The sequence below is a fragment of the Haliaeetus leucocephalus genome, unplaced genomic scaffold (assembly GCF_000737465.1).
Source record: "Haliaeetus leucocephalus isolate CR32 unplaced genomic scaffold, Haliaeetus_leucocephalus-4.0 Scaffold1, whole genome shotgun sequence".
Classification (NCBI taxonomy): domain Eukaryota; kingdom Metazoa; phylum Chordata; class Aves; order Accipitriformes; family Accipitridae; genus Haliaeetus; species Haliaeetus leucocephalus.
The window spans coordinates 13,674,088-13,691,750 of NW_010972437.1; the positions used below are offsets into that span (position 1 = coordinate 13,674,088).

Here is a 17,663-nt window from a genome sequence, read left to right on the forward strand (position 1 = left end):
TTTAATGAAAACCTGACTGTATTTTAAGGCATTTTGTAGAAACTCTTGTGCCTTCAACGTGTGCACATAACTCTGTATCTCTTTAGCAAGATATGCAAATGCATTACAGCTAGGAGAATATCTCTGAAATCCCCAGGGTTTAACTAAGGACTTAAATATTTCAACACATCTGGCTTGTTTAGAGCTAATGCATTGAAGGGTGACTCATAATGACTAGACTGCTGGGAGTTCTGGAAGCTTGAGGTACACCCGCAGGTAATCAAGCTTTGCATCTAATTGCACCTTCAAAGTTATTTTAGGTATATGTTTTGTATGTAAAAGGTGCACTTGAGAAAGTATATTGTGTGAAACCAGCAGGTTTCACGCAGGTTCCCACCTTGCTGAATTTTCAGTGTGGTGGAAACTTAGACGTTCAAGGTGAAAAAAACAATGTTGTGTTAGGTGAATAATCACCACCGCTGTAATGGTGGTTGTGGCAGAACTATAAATATGTAAGAAATTCTCCAAGTGCGCAAGTTATTCTCTACACATATATGTGTTATTCATGTATTGTAGTAAATGTGGCTCTCATAGCCATGATCAAGTAAATAATTTTTAGTTAGTTTAAGAAAAAAAAAGAAAAAAAGGTGGAATTGGCAGTTGCCTTCAAAGAAAGTTCCTTTTTTCAGCATGCAGTCCACCAGTTCCTACTTAATTGTGTAACTGAGGAATAAATCCATCTGTTTGTTAGTGGGATTAATTTGGGTTTTGCCTGATACAGTAGGTGATAAACTCATAGGCCTGCAGTGTGTTCTCTGCCCTCATAGGTCTGAATTATAGTTTTGAGGTCTTTCCTTTCTAGTTTAAAAAAAATACCACTGTGAATTTGAATCAGAAATTGCAAAGACAGCAATGTAAGTAATGTTCTTCTTTTCAACAGTAATTTAGTTGCTGTTATTTGTTTCCTTGGCATTCACTTCTCTGCAAGTGGTTAGTATGTCAAAATAAGGATTTATTGAGGTTCTTCAAACTAGAGGTAGTCTATTTCAGAACCTAACTCCTGCACATCGGGGAGTCTTTTCTAAATATATTTTTCCTTGTTTCAAGTTTCAGATATAAAGTATTGAAGTAGCCTAGCTGCTATTTCATCTTCTTAATAGTTTTGTCAGAACAATATCTATAATTCATAGCAGAACTCGGGACAGGAGATGTGAAGATCTGATGAGGAGAGGAGATTACCATGTAATAATATGCATAGCAGAATGTGACCTCCTTATTTCTGCATAGACATACATTTCAACTCTAATCCAGCATGATGAAGGTATTTGTTAGAGTGGTCTTCAATATCTTGATGACAATCAAACTGTTGTCAAAACCTTTGTCTGAAAGCTAGCACTGGCTTTCTACATTCAGTCACGGGCAAATGATTTTTTCAACCTTGTACTCTGACTCATTCTTTTGTGTAGAGAATTTATGAGCACAATTTACTGTAATATCTCAGGCTTGTTAAATATCCCTACTAGCAATGTTGGGCAGCAGGTCTAAATTTTTATTTTTAATGTTCATTTGAGACTAGACTGAGGTTTAGAATGCCCAGGATCATAAAAATGCTTTTCTCAAAATGAAAGGGAAATTGTGAAATCTGTATACTCCTCCCTCATCTTCCTGGATAATCTACCCCATTAGACACATGCAGAATCAAGGTCTGAAATAGATAAGCATTTAAGTATCCAAATATATTCTACTTACCTTTTTATAACACTTTGTTTTAAATGTGCAGTGGTTTGCCTAAGTGCTCTTCACACACTCTGGGGGGGTGGGAAATCAATCTGAAATATCAACCTTCTATTTTTTTCAGAAGTTTCTGGGAAAAGGTACAATTTGCCAGTTATATTAATATTGTAATTTAATCAATAAAAACAGTTATCACAATTTCAGTCTTTTTTTTTTTTCTCTCTCTCTCAGATTGTAGAATTTAAAACATTACCTTAAGATCAGATATCCATACTAAATAATTGAGAATTTAAGAGTTTAATAATGTGTTATTGGAATTGAAATAGGTAGATTTCTAGCACTAAGTTATTTCATTTTCCATTTTGAGACAGTGCTCCTGTTTCATAAAATATACTGCTTCTGTTAGGTGGGAATTTTTCCATCAGCTACCTAAAGTAAAATGAAATCTTGTATATTACTTTATCAATCCTCGGTTTTCCAATTTTTGTCTGTGACCCCTCATATTAATACCCCATGTTAATGGATCTTAATGTGAAGACATTTGAGGCCTACTTTTATTCCATAAACCCTTTTATTTTTTTCAGTTTGAGCAAGGATAAATATTTAAAGTATTTATTTGTCTGTAGTTCAATCAGGAATATATGTCTCTGATGTCTCTTTCATGCCTTTGCCTGTTCCACTCTTGAATAACATAGCATAACTGGTTAGTTGTTAAAGCTTTGGTCCGACTTTTTTTCCCCTCCCTCCTTTTCTGGAACAAGATACCTTGATGCCAAACTACTAGTTAATGTCCTTAAAAATGTCTAAAAAGATGTGAACTAGGCTAAACCTTGGTTGTCTGTATAGAATAAATTAATTAATACCTAAGTTAAATCAGCACAGATTTTGGTATTCACTAGCAGTAGCACAACCTGCGCCTATGAGTGTTCTGTGCATAATTTGAGGTATTGCTTGCCCCCTTTCTTTACTATTGCTGTATGTTGGGCCATTCTTCGGGATGTTTTATAGTTTTATTTGGTACAGTTCTTCCTCATGCCTGGTACTTTATACACACATGAAACAGCATACATTCCTGGGTTTACCATGTTTACAGTATTGGGGCTCAGAACCCATATGAACCACAGAGCTCAAGTGGTTTTAATAATACTTTAAGCTGTGGGAATTGCCCTGTGAAATTGTAGTTCTGTTCGTAAGGATGCCGTAGGAGACCTTTTTCGGTCTCTGTGTTCCTTTCAAGGGAGAACTGGCCTTCTGTTGTCCTGTAGCTGTCCTCTTTAAGCTGTGTTCTCTGATTGTGAGGCTGCAAATCAAGCTGTTAGATATTAAAGTATCAAATGTTGAAATGAAGATAGTTTCCACTGTCTTTATATCTACTGATTCAGCAATGTACTTTGAGAATTCAGACAGATTTGTGAGCCTTAATCTCCCTTTGATAAATTCCTAATGACAGCCTCTTCATAAATAATACATTTCTAAATGTTTTTAATGTTTCTGCCTTATCAATGTCCAATAACTTCCTCAGAAGAGAAGCCAGGCTTGCCGTTGATATTTCTATTTTCTTTTATTTCTTTCTTGTAAGAATCATGTCTAGCTCCTTGCAGTCCTGTAGCAATAAACACTTGCTAGTTAGCTGTCACAGATCTCAAAATGCTTTAATATTTCCCTTGCTACTGTTCTCAAGCAACATAAACAAAAGGGATTTTATGACTAGCATCCTGAATGGGTGAACTAATGGAATCACGCTGCACTTGAAAGACCTTTTTGACCTCTCTTTGAAAAGTCTTTTAATCTTTTGTGCAGACAGTTCGTGAGCTATTAGATAATAATAAGAAAGTCAGAGATTGAGAGGAATTGTTACCAAAAGCGCTAAAGGTTGATTGCTTTGATTGTTTGCATAATATACTATAATCCAGTGCTAGCTAGGCTTTAAAACTTAGTTTTGATTTTGTTATGAACTTGCAAATGTATGAAAACCATTGTATAGTATGAAATATAAATGAATGTATATATTGCAATGAACCTCTTGCAATATGTGAAACCGCCTCAAGAGCATGCATAATAAATTCAGCCCTTTGGAGGAAAGCCCTACCAGCAGCTGAATTTTCAGGAGTGATAATTCCATTGAAAAGTACTCCCTATCACTCAGGCATCTTGCTTCCTAAGACCCATACAGGAGAATACAGCATTAATCCTCAAATCAGCAGACTCCCAAGGCAGTTAATTATGTAGAATTCCATGTATCAGATGAAAATGGCAAAATAACTGCCTACAGTTGGGGAAGAGGTAATATTTGAAACAATCAGCAGGAAAGCCAGTAAATCTGTGGAGCTTTGAGTTTGGCCTCTAACAGCAATACCATTGATGAAGCAGGAAGCAGTTGAAGGTGGCTATTTCTTGTAGACTGAGTTTTGGACTACATAACAATTATTCCACTTTTCACTTATTAAAAATATTTTTCATTTTCTCAGAGCTTATAATTTTTCAGGGTTTTTTTGTGACAGTAATTTTGTGCCTGAATAAAGTTTTCCCTTTCCTCATATCTGAATTTCAGGATTACAATATGCAATAGCTTTGCAAACTGTTGAACCTAAGCATACTGTCAGAGGTTCCCCATCCACTCTTTTCAAAATGGAAAAGCAGATGAATCATTATTCTTTTGAGAGCACCCCAGAAATATCATCTCAAGCTTTAGATCCTGCTTGTGTCTGTGTTTATGCCAGATGGCTCCAGCTCAGTTGGCTGGGTCGGCATTGTACTGGAAATAGTTCTACTGTACTTCATATAGCTTTATTTACTGTCTCATTAATTTTAACTTTTCCAGAAGTTTTCCCTATTCAGAAGCCATTAGGGTTAGGTTTCATGCCGTGTTAAGAATTTTAAATAACCAGGCAGAGTCCTATCACATTACAGAAGCAAAACAGCTATTTCAGTCTGCCCAAAGTATGGTTATTCTCTTATATTTATTTGTGATCTTAAAGATGTCCTTTTTTGTTCTGTTACCTCAGCTTATATTGATCACTAATTTTAAAAATTATAACTGATATGGTTGGCCAAAATTGTCATATAGCAAAGAGTGATTTGTAGAATATTCTGTATAAATATCATGCTAGAGGACTATGTGGGGGTTTTTTTTGTTTATTACATCTGCAATTAGCAGCCTGTGTTGTGTATATTTATATGCTGGGTTTGACCTTTTATCCTATTGCATGTTCTGCAAGTGCAGACACTTATTTTGACAGTCGCACAACCATTTGTCACTGAGCAAAACCTGCAAAAGAACCTGGAATGATTTGTGGAACATAGGTTGCTTATACGTCCCTCAGAAGCCTTCTGATGAAAGCAGAATGGCACCTCATTTATTGTTGTAAACAACAAAAAGCCTATTGTGCTAACTGCTGCTAATGTTTGAAGAGGGCTTTTGCTCCAAGACATGATTTGAAGTATACTCTGTTTACTTGAGGTTACTGCTGGCAAAGGTTTTTCCATCACCACTTAATTTTTTCCTGCGGTTATCTTGTTCATGTTTCTTCTTCTGACTTTTATAGGAGCATGGCCATAACATCTTGACAAAACACTCTGCAAAATGAAGTTGAGCCTAGTATATCCAGGCCTTGTAGAAACAGTGAATTCCCAACAGGATTTGAAATTGTCAATTAGTGCTCCTTGCAGGCAAACTAATCTACTATGAACTTCAGAAGTTGAACGTCCGAGGCGTGACTTCAGAGTACTTCAAAGAAAAATGGCTTTGTCAATAGGAACTGTAATATACTTAACTTAGAGATAAGGTGTAAAGTAGAATCCAGAGACATATATTTTACAATGCTCTCCACTTTTCCAAATAATTTAAGTATCAGTGGAGAGAACGATTCCTACCTCTCTAGAAACTCCTAATGTGAAACTCCTTTTCACTTGAGGGAGACCATTACTGTATGAAATTGACTTTGTTCACTGACATGCAGTAGAAGAATTGTTGGGAGTGTGGAGGTGGGAGAGGTGGTGAGAGTGGGCTGGTTATTTTCCTTGCTAGTGTTTGCAGATGTGCTTGGGTTCATCTGCATTTAGAAACTTTGGGCTCATTTTTTGTATTTAAGCCAAATTAAAACTTTGTACATGAACTGTACTAGGAGGGTTAGTGAGTCTTGACCTCGTAAATCATTTTCCTTGATAAAAAGAGGCTAAATTTAGTAGCTGGCGGAGACGTTCATCAGTAAAGCCTAATAGCAGTTCCACTTAAAAGTAATTGTTCTTCTTTCTTGCCTGATGCGATCAGTAATTCTGAATAGGGCTGAACAATAGCAGCAACTGCTTGTACAGGAAAACATTGTCTACTGTTGTGAATATATGTCTGGCATGAATTTCTCGGTGTCTTTCGGGAGACTTTGCATACTTAGTGGTCCAAACTGTGTAGGTGTAATAATAGTCCTAAATTTTTAGGCATATATTTGTAAGAGTGGTAAATCAGTTATATTTAATGCAACTGATAGCTTAATTTAATTGCATTTAAAGTAGGGTGAGTATTCCATAATTTTGAGAATGTCTTTACTGTAGTTAAGATGGGATCCTGAAACTTTGTGGAGAAATAATTGGAAGGCACTACAGGCTGCCTTTCAGAATGGACTTTTGACTGCTTGTATGGCTTCTGCTGCCTGTGCTGCAGGCCCTATTTCTAAAGGAAGTTAACTAAAGTAGAGATGCCATGGACACCTGCAGTTCGTGGGTTACTGCTGTTTTTCCTAGCTGACTATATCAGGCCCCAAAAGATTCCAGTTACCAGCTGAGCCCAGATCTTCAAGGTGTTCAGGTGCAGAGAGACATGCCCAGTGCTATGTACTTATTGAGGTCCTAGAACCTTTGGCTTGCACTAAAGTGGAAAGGATAATGATTGTCTCATCGCTAAAAAAAATGAACCATACTTTAAGTAGTTCCCTGAAATGCAGACTTAGGTATCCAAATTCAGACAGTTGCCTCTAATTGTTGGTCTTGCAGTCTAAACAAGGACAAGACCTAGCAAAACAAAAGCAAGGAGTTAGAAAAATGAGATGGATACCAACAGGACTCTATGGTTTTGCTAGGTAATTACACACACATATTTGATTCTTGTTGGATGTTAATTACATGTGTTTTCAGATACTGCAGAAAGAGCAGACCTTTCGGGGGATTTGCATTCATGGTGGCTTGACTGAATGGGACTAATGACGTTATTTTGGCAAAATCATTTTTATTGCCATTCTATAAAGACCAGAAAATGTAAAACACAGTACCAAAAGTCACAGGTGAAATGCTAGTTTTACTTGAAAAATGGTGAATGCGTATAATTGAAATTGAAAAGATCTCTCTGTAGGAAACCAGGGCTGTGACTTTTTTATGTAAACTTGTATTCTAATACTCTTTGCAGGTCTGCTTTCTCATTTTCAAGAGTAGCCTGATAACATCTGGCATTACTCCCTTAAATCCTCCTAATTTTGTGTTTGATTAAACATGTCCCATTCTAGTTAAGGCCCATCAGAGAGGCAAAAATAAAGCATATTAAATATGCTTGCTTCAGATGTTTCTCTAGCATTTTATATGTAAAAGTTTTTGGCTTGTGTTCATATTAAAAGTAAAGACAAGTGAACAAATAAAACTGTGTCCCTGTAGCATTTTAATGAGGACTGTTCTTTGAAAAGCAGTTTTCTTGAAGAATGATATCCATCTAAAATATCATTCCTTTCTTTTATGGTAGTTCATTAAAACACTTGCTGATAATGAGCTGCTGTTTGCAAGTCCAGTAATAATAACTTTGCCACTAAGTTTGCCTAAGGGCAGCTGGAAATTTTTGCATTCAGGCGAAATAGCCAAGCAGCATGCTGACTTGCCTTAGTTGTCTGCTCAACATTAAATGAAAGGCCACGCCTCCCGAAGATGAGCATGCATTTGAAGCTCATATTTTTGTAACATTTTATAATAGGTGAAGTTAGGAATCTTTGGATTTAGGACCCAACTCCTGTCTGGTTTTGTAGCACTGTGTCTCCATTTCAGTGAAGCCAGCTGACACTAGCTGGAGAATTTGTTCTTTCTTTTTAATTTTTTTTTTAAGACATGTTTTATGGCAATTTGGATAAGCCAGAGCTGCTCTTGAGTGCATGATCCTATTTTGTAGATTTTTTAAGACATAAAAAATTGAAGCTATTCTACCCTGGCTTCAGGAGCTATGAGGCTGAACGCTCCTTTTTGCCTACGTATGAGGTTCTAAGTATTAATTGTAATGAAATGCATTATCTGTATTTGCATGTATTTTATCAGGTAGGAGGTCTTGCAATAAAATTGACTTATTGATTGTGGAAGTGAATTGTGTGATTAAAATAAAAATTGTTTGTAATGACTAGAATAAAGAAGATTATGAATAATGATGCTTTAAAAATGGAAAGACTTTCTGTTGTAGTGCCTGTAGTTGAGTTCATTTAACTGTGAGGATTAGTTTTTTTCTTTCCAAAAACTGTTCTCTACAAAATGTACCTTATGCTTGTTTTTAAGGCTTGCTTTTAGTTTCAAACACCCTTTCATCCCTGGTCAAACTTGTTACAGGTGTATAAACAATCCTTGGTGCCATTTCAGTGGTATAAAGAAAATAAGACCCCAAAAAATTTAATTTGCATTTAACAGTGGTAGATTGGCCTAATTGTTTACTTCTCTAAATTCCCTTGCCAATTACTGTACTTCCCTCTGTGAGGCCAATTTCTGCTACTACACAGTGAACCATATATGATCAGGCACAGTAGGAGTGAAAATTTTATCTTTGTGATGTTAGAAAATGGAGGAAGTAGGAACCTGAGTTTGTAGCAGTAGGACATTCAACATGCAAATGTTTGCTGTATGTCTTCCATGTTATGAAGTCTGTGGAAAGTATTATTTATGGAGAACATCTGGCTTCTTGCTTCTCTGCTTTATGGTACTTACCTACTCAGTGTACTAAGAAATGTCTACTACCGTTTATTCCCTTTTCAAAATCTTGTCTAATCAGCTCTGCCAAGTGTGGATTCTTTATCTCATGCTGATGTCCTGTTGACGACATCTTGTGCTCATAAGTCAGTCTTGAACAAAGGCTCTCAATGGTTTGGTCTTGAGTTAGCTCAGGATCTATGACTGTGCAAAGCTGGGGAGCAAGTTTAGTAAACGTACAAAGCTGAAAGCAGCCAATTTTTTGGTCAAGATTAATGGTAGCAATATTGTAAAAAAATTAACAGTGTGACTTAGGTGTTTTGATACAAAAAGTGTTTTTATCTTCCTGCCTCCTCCTCTGTTTTCAATTATTCCCTTCCTGCTACTTCTGTTACAGCATGTAACGTCTTCTCTGGACACTCGGGCTCTGTAGATCTGGTTAAACTGTTTATTGCTGTTACATCACAAGTCTTGGTCATGCTTGATGAGAGAGCAGTTTGAAGATCAGCTCCGTTTGTACCACTCTCTTATTTTTATTCATTTTTCTTTTGGTACTGAGCTGTAACAGATCACCAAGAGTCTGTGTGGGTACTAAGGCCAGCCCAAAGAAGGGACAGAAGCACACACATCAAGCCAGGAGAAATGGAAGTTAGAGGGGACAGTGAGCTCAGCCTTCTCCTAGAAACTTGTGCTGATGGTGGCCCTGGCTATAGTAGAAACATGATGTAAATCATGACAGCCATCAGCTTAGCCTTGGCTGCGTGATTCTCCCATTTTCCTTGCACTTGCATTTGTGTGATTGTTAATTGTTTTTGGAATAGACTAAGATGAAAATTAGTAGGGTTTTTTTCCTGTCATTTTGTTTTCAGGCAGAGTTTTTCCCCTGAATCAGTTCACAGTCACAAAGTATCAGTGACTGCAAAAGAAAGGAGGCAGGATTTATGGCAGCCTAACTGCCCTCTGACTTTCAAATGACAGCTAGAGTGTGATTAAATGATTCAACTGGTAATTTACAGATATGTATGTGTGTAGAATTAAGTAGAAGATTCAATATGAGGCTTGATGTCATGTTGCATGCAATTTTCTGTAAATCATATTTTTTTAATACTTTATTTTACAGTTGCTGCTAACTTACAGAAGATAGTAGATGATCCAAAGGCCTTGAAAACATTGACTTTTAAGTTGGTAAGTAAAAGCATATAGGGAAGAAACAAACTAGTTATCACAGTATTCATACAGAGTCTGGATTTTACCTCGTTTATAGCTATTTTGCTGAATAAATGTGTTGACAGATAAGATGATTGAAATTGCCATGTGTGAGAGAAAAAACCTAAACCCTATTTTGACAGGACATTAGGGATATGTACAGTCATACAGCTCCATAACTGTTCAGGGGGAAGGAGGTTTATTCACATGAGTTCTGAGGAAGTCTGAGGTTTAGGTGAGAAACTGCAGGGAGAAAACCCCTGGAAAGAATTGCAGAAACAAGTAAAGCAGAGAAAACGGTAGTTGTTAGGTTAAGTCCTCTCCACTCCCACTCCCTCAGCTCTGCCCTGGCTGAAGTGTCTTCTGGTAATGGACAATTTGTTCCAATCCCATTTTTCCAACATCTGCCCCCATTTTTCTTGCATGCAGGTCGCTCTCTCCACTGCTTGCTTGTCCTTAGTTCTTCCCTTCAACCTTCTTCCAATTGACCATCCACACTTGCAAGTTGATCTTGCTCCTACTGTATTTCATTACTGTTTCTCCCTTCCCACCTCTTTCTGTCTAGTCTATATACAACATTAGACCCTGGGTTTTGGCCTGGGACTGTTTTCTGTGCTGCATTTTGTGCCCTGGACCATGGGTCCTAATTTTGGTTGATTTTGATGCTATCATGATAGATCTAATTTAATATTAATAAATTTACATTGCAAAAACTCCATTAATAATTGATGTGCTGTATTTGTTTTTACTTCTTGCTAAAATTAAGTTGAAAAATTTACATACCTAAAGCTATTGAATGATTAGCTACGTAAATACCAAACTCTTACCAATCAGCTTTCAGCACCCCTTGCTGAAAGTGACTCAGCCGCCTATGAAAGACTAGATTGAATGTCTGTTAGGTAAGCAGGTCTCCAGAATCAGAGCTTTGTTTATAAAGGCAGCTGCTTCAGATGGGCTGTAGAGTGCCATTTTTAGAGAGTGACCTAGTTGATGATAATGTATTAATTCAGGATTGTTCTTCCCTTGTCATTTTTTAAATACAGATTTGAGTAGTTTTAACTGACCAAATCATTTGGACTCATTTTTCCTCTACAGTCCAGTAAAATCTCCAGAACTCTACCCATTTATTTTGAGAAGGGGTTGGAGTGGGGGCATAAGGACATGTGACTCAAATTGTTTTGTTTCTGTGGCCCTTACTATCTAAATATAGCTTAAAGGCTGATGCTTCTCTTTTTGCAGCTGATCTGTGTTCTTGCTGTCTAAACATCTGACTTAGCTTTATTGTGTAGTCAATGGCATCTCACCATGAACATTTAGATACATAGATACTCCAGAGGCTCTATAGAAATCTGAGTTTCTAGGTCACACACTTAAAATAGAGGCTTGAGATTCCAAAATGTAATATCCCATAATATCCAGTTAATGTTTATATACGTTGAAAACAAATCCACTTGAAAATTTAGGTTTGGGTATTTCTGTGATTCAGCTGGATTTATTGCTGAGGTGCAGTCAATGTCACGTGGTATTTCAGATTCTCGTGAGTGAATGCTTCTATAATACTACTCGTTACCATAATCAGAATTAATAGACAATCCAAAATCAAGGTCTTTGTCCCTTTTCAAGGTAAGTTCCATTGGCTAGGTAACAATTCCTGAGGTTAATCTTTAACCTAGGTTTCCTGCATTAGTTTCCTACTTCCCAGGTAAAGAACATAACCACAAGAAGTATCCTAACTTATTCTTACCCTTGGATTAATTTAATATATGTTCCATTCCTGCCTGTTTCTATATTGTGTAGTGGAGTTGCTAAATGAATTGTTGCCTACAATAACTCTGTCATTTGTTTGTATGCCCTACTGCATCTTTGTTACTTCTTAGCAAGGTCTCACTGAATTTGAGAGCACTTGTATGCAACTTGATTAAAACATACTTTGTTGCTAAATATTTCATGGGGATTCAAAGTCTAAATGTAGTTAATCCAATATCCATTCAGAGAAATCAATTGAAATGTGCTCTTTAGTCTAGGATTAGTTACTACTATTTGTGGGTGAGGAATCTGGTTAGTATCTCACTGCTTGCAGATTGCTTTTGCTGGTATTTTGCTGGTATATAATATTTCTATTCAAACAGCAAGCATTTTCATCTCTGGGGAAAAAAGAAGAACTTATGTCTTAACCGTTTTTGTCTTTAATTATTGCCAAAATGGTAAAGAAAGTTATTAAAGTGAGCTGCCTGGATGAATCTGTCTTTAAGGTTGTGTGGTGGATTAACCCTGGCTGAACGCCAGGTGCCCACCAAAGCCATTCTATCACTCCCCCTCCTCAGCTGGACAGGGGAGAGAAAATATAACAAAGAGTTTGTGGGTCGAGATAAGGACAGGAGAGATCACTCACCAATTACCATCACAGGCAAAACAGACTCAAATTGGGGAAAATTAACTCAATTTATTGCCAATCAACCAGAGTAGGGTAATGAGAAATAAACCTAAATCTCAGAACACCTTCCCTCCACCCCTCCTTTCTTCCCAGGCACAACTTCACTCCCACATTCTCTACCAAGCCCCCCCAGCAGCACAGGGGGATGGGGAATGGGGTTTACGGTCAGTTCATCACACGTTATTTTCTGCCGCTTCATCCTCCTCAGGGGGAGGACTCATCACACTCTTCCCCTGCTCCAGCGTGGGGTCCCTCCCACGGCAGACAGTCCTCCATGAACTTCTCCAACGTGTGTCCTTCCCACGGGCTGCAGTTCTTCACAAACTGCTCCAGCATGGGTCCTTTCCACGGTGTGCAGTCCTTCAGGAGCACACTGCTCCAACATGGGTCCCCCACGGGGTCACAAGTCCTGCCAGAAAACCTGCTTCGCGGGCTCCTCTCTCCACAGATCCGCAGGTCCTGCCAGGAGCCTAATCCAGCACGGGGTTCCCACGGTGTCACAGCCTCCTTCGGAAACCCACCTGCTCCGGTGTGGGGTCCTCCCCAGGCTGCAGGTGGATATCTGCTCCACCGTGGACCTCCCTGGGCCGCAGGGGGACAGCCTGCCTCACCAGGGTCTTCCCCACGGGCTGCAGGGGAATCTCTGCTCTGGCGCCTGGAGCACCTCCGCCCCCTCCTTCTTCACTGGCCTGGGGGTCTGCAGGGTTGTTTCTCTTACATGTTCTCACTCCTCTCTCCGGCTGCTGTTTCCATCTGTCCCAACTTTTTTTCCTTCTTAAAAATGTTATCCCAGAGGCGCTACCACTATCGCTGATTGGCTCAGCCTTGGCCAGCAGCAGGTCCGTCTTAGAGCCGGCTGATATGGGCTCTCTCGAACACAGGGGAAGCTTCCAGCAGCTTCTTACAGAAGCCACCCCTGTAACCCCCCCCGCTATCAAAACCTTGCCACACAAAGCCAATACAGGTTGGATCTCCCTCTTGCATATTTTTTTAACAGTGCATCTTTGATCTTGTAATGATGTCATTCTACAGAACATATAGAGTATTAAACCTCCCTTAGTTGACTTGGCTAACACAAAATGATGACTTCTCTGCAGTTATCCAGCTGTCCACACTTTGGGAAGCAGGCTGCTTTAATACACAAGTAATCTTGGCAACACTCAAGGAAACACAAAATTATTGCGCAGCATAATTTGCATTTTATGTAAGTTTTTTTTCATATGAAAAAGGGAGGAAAAAAACATTAATGGAAGAATGCGTTCAGTCACTAAACAGTGAATTGCAAATACTAAGAGCTTTTCTTCTATGTTGCAATTTGTGTATAGTAGTTGTACTTATGCTAAGCACAAAATATAAGCTAATAGGTTCCAGGCGCATTAAATATTAGACAATATTTATTGAGAAGGAAGGCATTTAAAAATTTATATGCATCTAGATATGTTACTTAGCATGGCTTTGAGGAGATTGATAGCTAGCTAGAGTGTAGAATGATGTTAATAGTATTAGCTCTTTTTATCATGGTACTTTAAGTGCAAAATTCAAACTCTCTTTATTTAGTAAATTCCTAATCCAAAAAACATTGAGCTATCTTAATAGTAACTGATGGTGATGATCTCAGACCTTTAACTTGCAGCTTCAGTGGAATAAGACCTGTGAAATACTCTCTGAAGAGAGAACTTCTTTGTGTCTGATCAAAGTAAATTTGAAGGAGTAGCCTGACGTAATGCTTCCACAAGTACTGAGTGAGTTTATTTTTGGTCATGAAAGCTCAATGGATAATGTCAGTTAGTGCACTGAGAGCTCTTTTCCTTACATTGCATATACACAAACCAGTTCTACTAAAGGATTCAACTGCTACTAATGCATAAAAGGATCAAGAGCATTTTTTAGGGTGAACCCATTGTTTTGATGGTTTTTTGGGGGATATGCCAAAGGGTCTGAAGGCATCTGTCATAAGTAATGTACCATTACATACTGTTCATCCAATTGTATTACTATTTGATTTATCTGTGACATAGGTGAAGAATGCATAAAAAACTTTATTTAAAATGTAGTCACTTCTGTCCTACAGAAGCAAATTTTGTCTTTAAAAATCAAAATATAAAAATATTTTGCTTAGAGCGTGTGTAATTTTTTAAAAGCAGACCTAAAGTAACAGTTCAGTCCTGAGCAGGGTGGGTTTATATTCTTACTGTTATTTGTGAAAAATGAACTGATTACTTGTGCCAGTTTGTACCATGCCAGACTTTACTGAAGAAACTCAACTACACAATTTTAAATACTAGATTGTACTGTCAGAAAGGAGCTGTCCTTTTGCAAATATTAGTATTTACTCTTCATAGACTGCTTCAATCTTTTGTTTAAAAATTCAGTGGATTGATATTCCAAACAGACGGGATAACTGGACTCATGAGACATTTGGTGTCTATAGCACAACGGTAAAAGTATATTCTATACATGTAGGTTATTTGCTCTTCATGAGTGAAAACTGTGTGCTTATATGAAAAAGCAAATTTGACTCCAATGTGGAAAGGTTGGGTTAAAGAATTTGGGTCTTTAAGTGTTCATTTCCCAGGGTTTTTTTTCATAATTTTTAATATTGATTAAAAGTTTGCTAAAATTAAGGATGCAGTTGGCTAACACCAACAGAGGATACACCAAGCAGTCTGAAAGCTTTCCTTCAAGTAAGCTGTTTGCTGACTAGGTGATACGGGGAGAATTTATAGCCTGGCTGTCAAATCCTCCTTTGTAGCGTGATTACTAAACTTTTCTGTTTGTACTTGCAGGCCTCTGGCTGTGATGGCACTGAGATTCCTGATGAAGTGAAACTGATTGGGTTTGCTCAGTTAAGTGTCAGCTGATGTCTGTCCCTTGACCCCAAGCCGAATTGTGAGATTGCGAAGAGGCCAGCTTAGATGCAAAGGAAAATTAATGCACCACACACTGAGTTCTGCTTCATTCTCTAGCAATTCACAAATTCAGAACAAGCAAAGCCCACAGCTACACCGCTGCTGCTAACATTCAAAATGCTACTAAATGTCTCTTAGCAGTTGATTTGGATTCCCCCTAAAAAAGCCTGTGGAAATGCACTCAGGTGGCTGTATTTATTGGTTACAAAAGGAATTTTCTATCAAGCTTACTTCTTTCATAAACTTTGAGTGATACTATTTTACCTGTACTTGTGGTTGATAATACTGCCTCTGTTCTGTTACATTTAGAAATTAACATAAATATAAAAGTTAAGAATTATTAGCCAAACTTGAATTCTGGTTTTAAAACTTGACTGTGAATTTTATTTTTCATATATTTATGCATTACACATCCTAGTAAAAAGAAAATGATTTGACTTGATCATGTGCTATTTGCAGTTAATCTCCCATTATTTAAAAAAGTTTCAGGTATATCTTTGAAGTATTTGGTAACTTCTAGGGGGGGTTTGAAATTAATTAATTAGGCATTAGCAAGCTTTTGTTGGTTGTGTGTCTGGAGTCCACAAACTGATTGTTAAGGGAGTAGGAGGTGCCTTGCAGACATTGTTTTAAGAATGTGCCTGAGGCTGCTTAAATAAATAATCTCCATTTTCTAGAAGTACCATACATATGGTACAATATATAAAAAATATATATAGTTATCTGAACAAGGAGGGGATATACAGTAGCAAAGGTGTTAGAGTATTTTGACTATGCTTTATCGGGGAGTCTATGAGCTAGAACTACTTTGAACTGTTGTCATTAAGGTAGACTGCTTACTGTCTCCATCTCTGATCCAACTTATCCTTAATGATAGAAACCGGTTTCATACAGGTGATAAAAACTTGAAGAATGGAACTGAAGCTTTACTTGATGTTCTGCAAAATACCAAGGTGGAGTGAAAATAATAGGGCTTTGTGCAATGATCAAGTAAAACTCTGTTACAAAGAAAACACTTCTGACCTGAGTAGTCTTATGCTTAACCTGTGACATAGATGTTATGGAGCTAGTGAACCTTAGACAGACTTTCAAATTTGGAGACGTGTTTCTCAGAGGTTACAATTTAAACTACTTCCTAGCTAATCCTAGATAAGCGGCAGCTCTTTAATGTACTGAAAATGGCAAATATATATTATTAAGAGAGGTTATTTATAATGCCTTGTCATAATCGTTGAGGTGTTCTTAGAGCCATTTGCATATGACTCAATGTAATCCCATCCCATCCTACTGTTTACATGATGATTACTCCAAGATGACTGCAAAGGTTAAAAAAATAAAATGAAAATAAAAGTGTATTGCACAAACATACTTGTATTTTGAATTTCCATGCTCTGTGTGCATTTTGATGGCTGTGGGGCAGGGTGATGTTATAAATGTCTGCTGCCCTTATTTGGTTTACGAGCAGCACCTGGGGGAGGAGAAGGGGAGAAAACACTGCTTGCTTGCTCATGGCAGAGGGCTGCTCTTGACTGCTTGCTATCCAGTTCTTTGCAAAAGCCATTTTTAAGACTCCTGAGGTGTTTGTACTTCAGGAAATCATTCGGTTGTTCAGGGCAGGACCTGTGTGCCTGGGGGATAGTGGTTTGTGTGGGGAAGAGGGCGAGAGAGGCCCAGGGCAGGGCCAGGGCTGACACCTGCTGCCCCCAGCCCAGCTGCGGGGCTGGTGGCCGCAGCTGAGGCTGGTCGGGGCAGTTCCGTCCCTCCTCGGGCCATCGGTGCCCTCGGGTCCCTTAGTGCGGCGAGCCCCAGCCCCCGGGGTGAGGGGCTGGGGGCTGCACCGTGTGGTGGAAGGGCGCTGTGCTGCGGTGGGGCCGGGCATGGCCTGCAGCCAGCTGAAGGCAGTGAACAAAACCGGTAAGCGTGCCTTTCCTCGGTGGCAGAAGTGGCGTGTCTTTCCTTAGCTTTGGGGTGTCTTTGCAGGCGCGGGTGTGGTAGTATTGATAATGTGCTCTGTATCTCTTCCACGTCAAGGGTATCTTACCTCCGTGCCCTATAACGGGCTGTTTATCTCGTGCCCGACTTTGGTTAATGCTTTGTCTTGGCCAGCTTGCACGCGCCTTGCTGCGGGCTCCCCGGGGCCGGCCGGCGGAGGAGCCGGGCAGGGGACTTGTGGCAGCCACCAGCGGCAGCGCGGCGAAGGCTGTGCCTCCGGGCACCCGCCGGTCTGCGGCCGGGGAGCCTCTGGCTTGGCTGTGCTGGGCGAGAACAGAGGGCACTGCGTCACATCTGATCGGGGGAGCAGGTTGCAGTTTGGCGGCTAACTATTCATTGGCAACCTTTGCGTTGGAGTAAGAGTAAATGAAAAGGTACCTTAAGCGTGCGTCTACCAGTGAAACAGTTGACAGCCTGCAACACTGATGGCTACTTGAGCAGGACCTGAAGGAGTTAAGTTCAGAGCATTGCTGTAAGGTTATTTTTGTTAC

The 17,663-nt window shown here is 39.0% G+C and overlaps 1 protein-coding gene across 1 annotated transcript in view; it reads left to right on the top strand.

Annotated features, from left to right (window-relative positions):
• Nucleotides 1-16,546, top strand: part of STK39 (serine threonine kinase 39) — a 109,216-nt gene extending 92,670 nt beyond the window's left edge. Inside the window, exons 16-17 of the mRNA XM_010569501.1 lie at nt 9,752-9,816; nt 15,058-16,546. Of these exons, the coding sequence (XP_010567803.1) occupies nt 9,752-9,816; nt 15,058-15,132 (140 nt within the window). The 3' untranslated portion in view covers nt 15,133-16,546. The remainder of the gene's footprint in view (nt 1-9,751; nt 9,817-15,057) is intronic.
• The last annotated feature ends 1,117 nt before the right edge of the window (nt 16,547-17,663 follow it).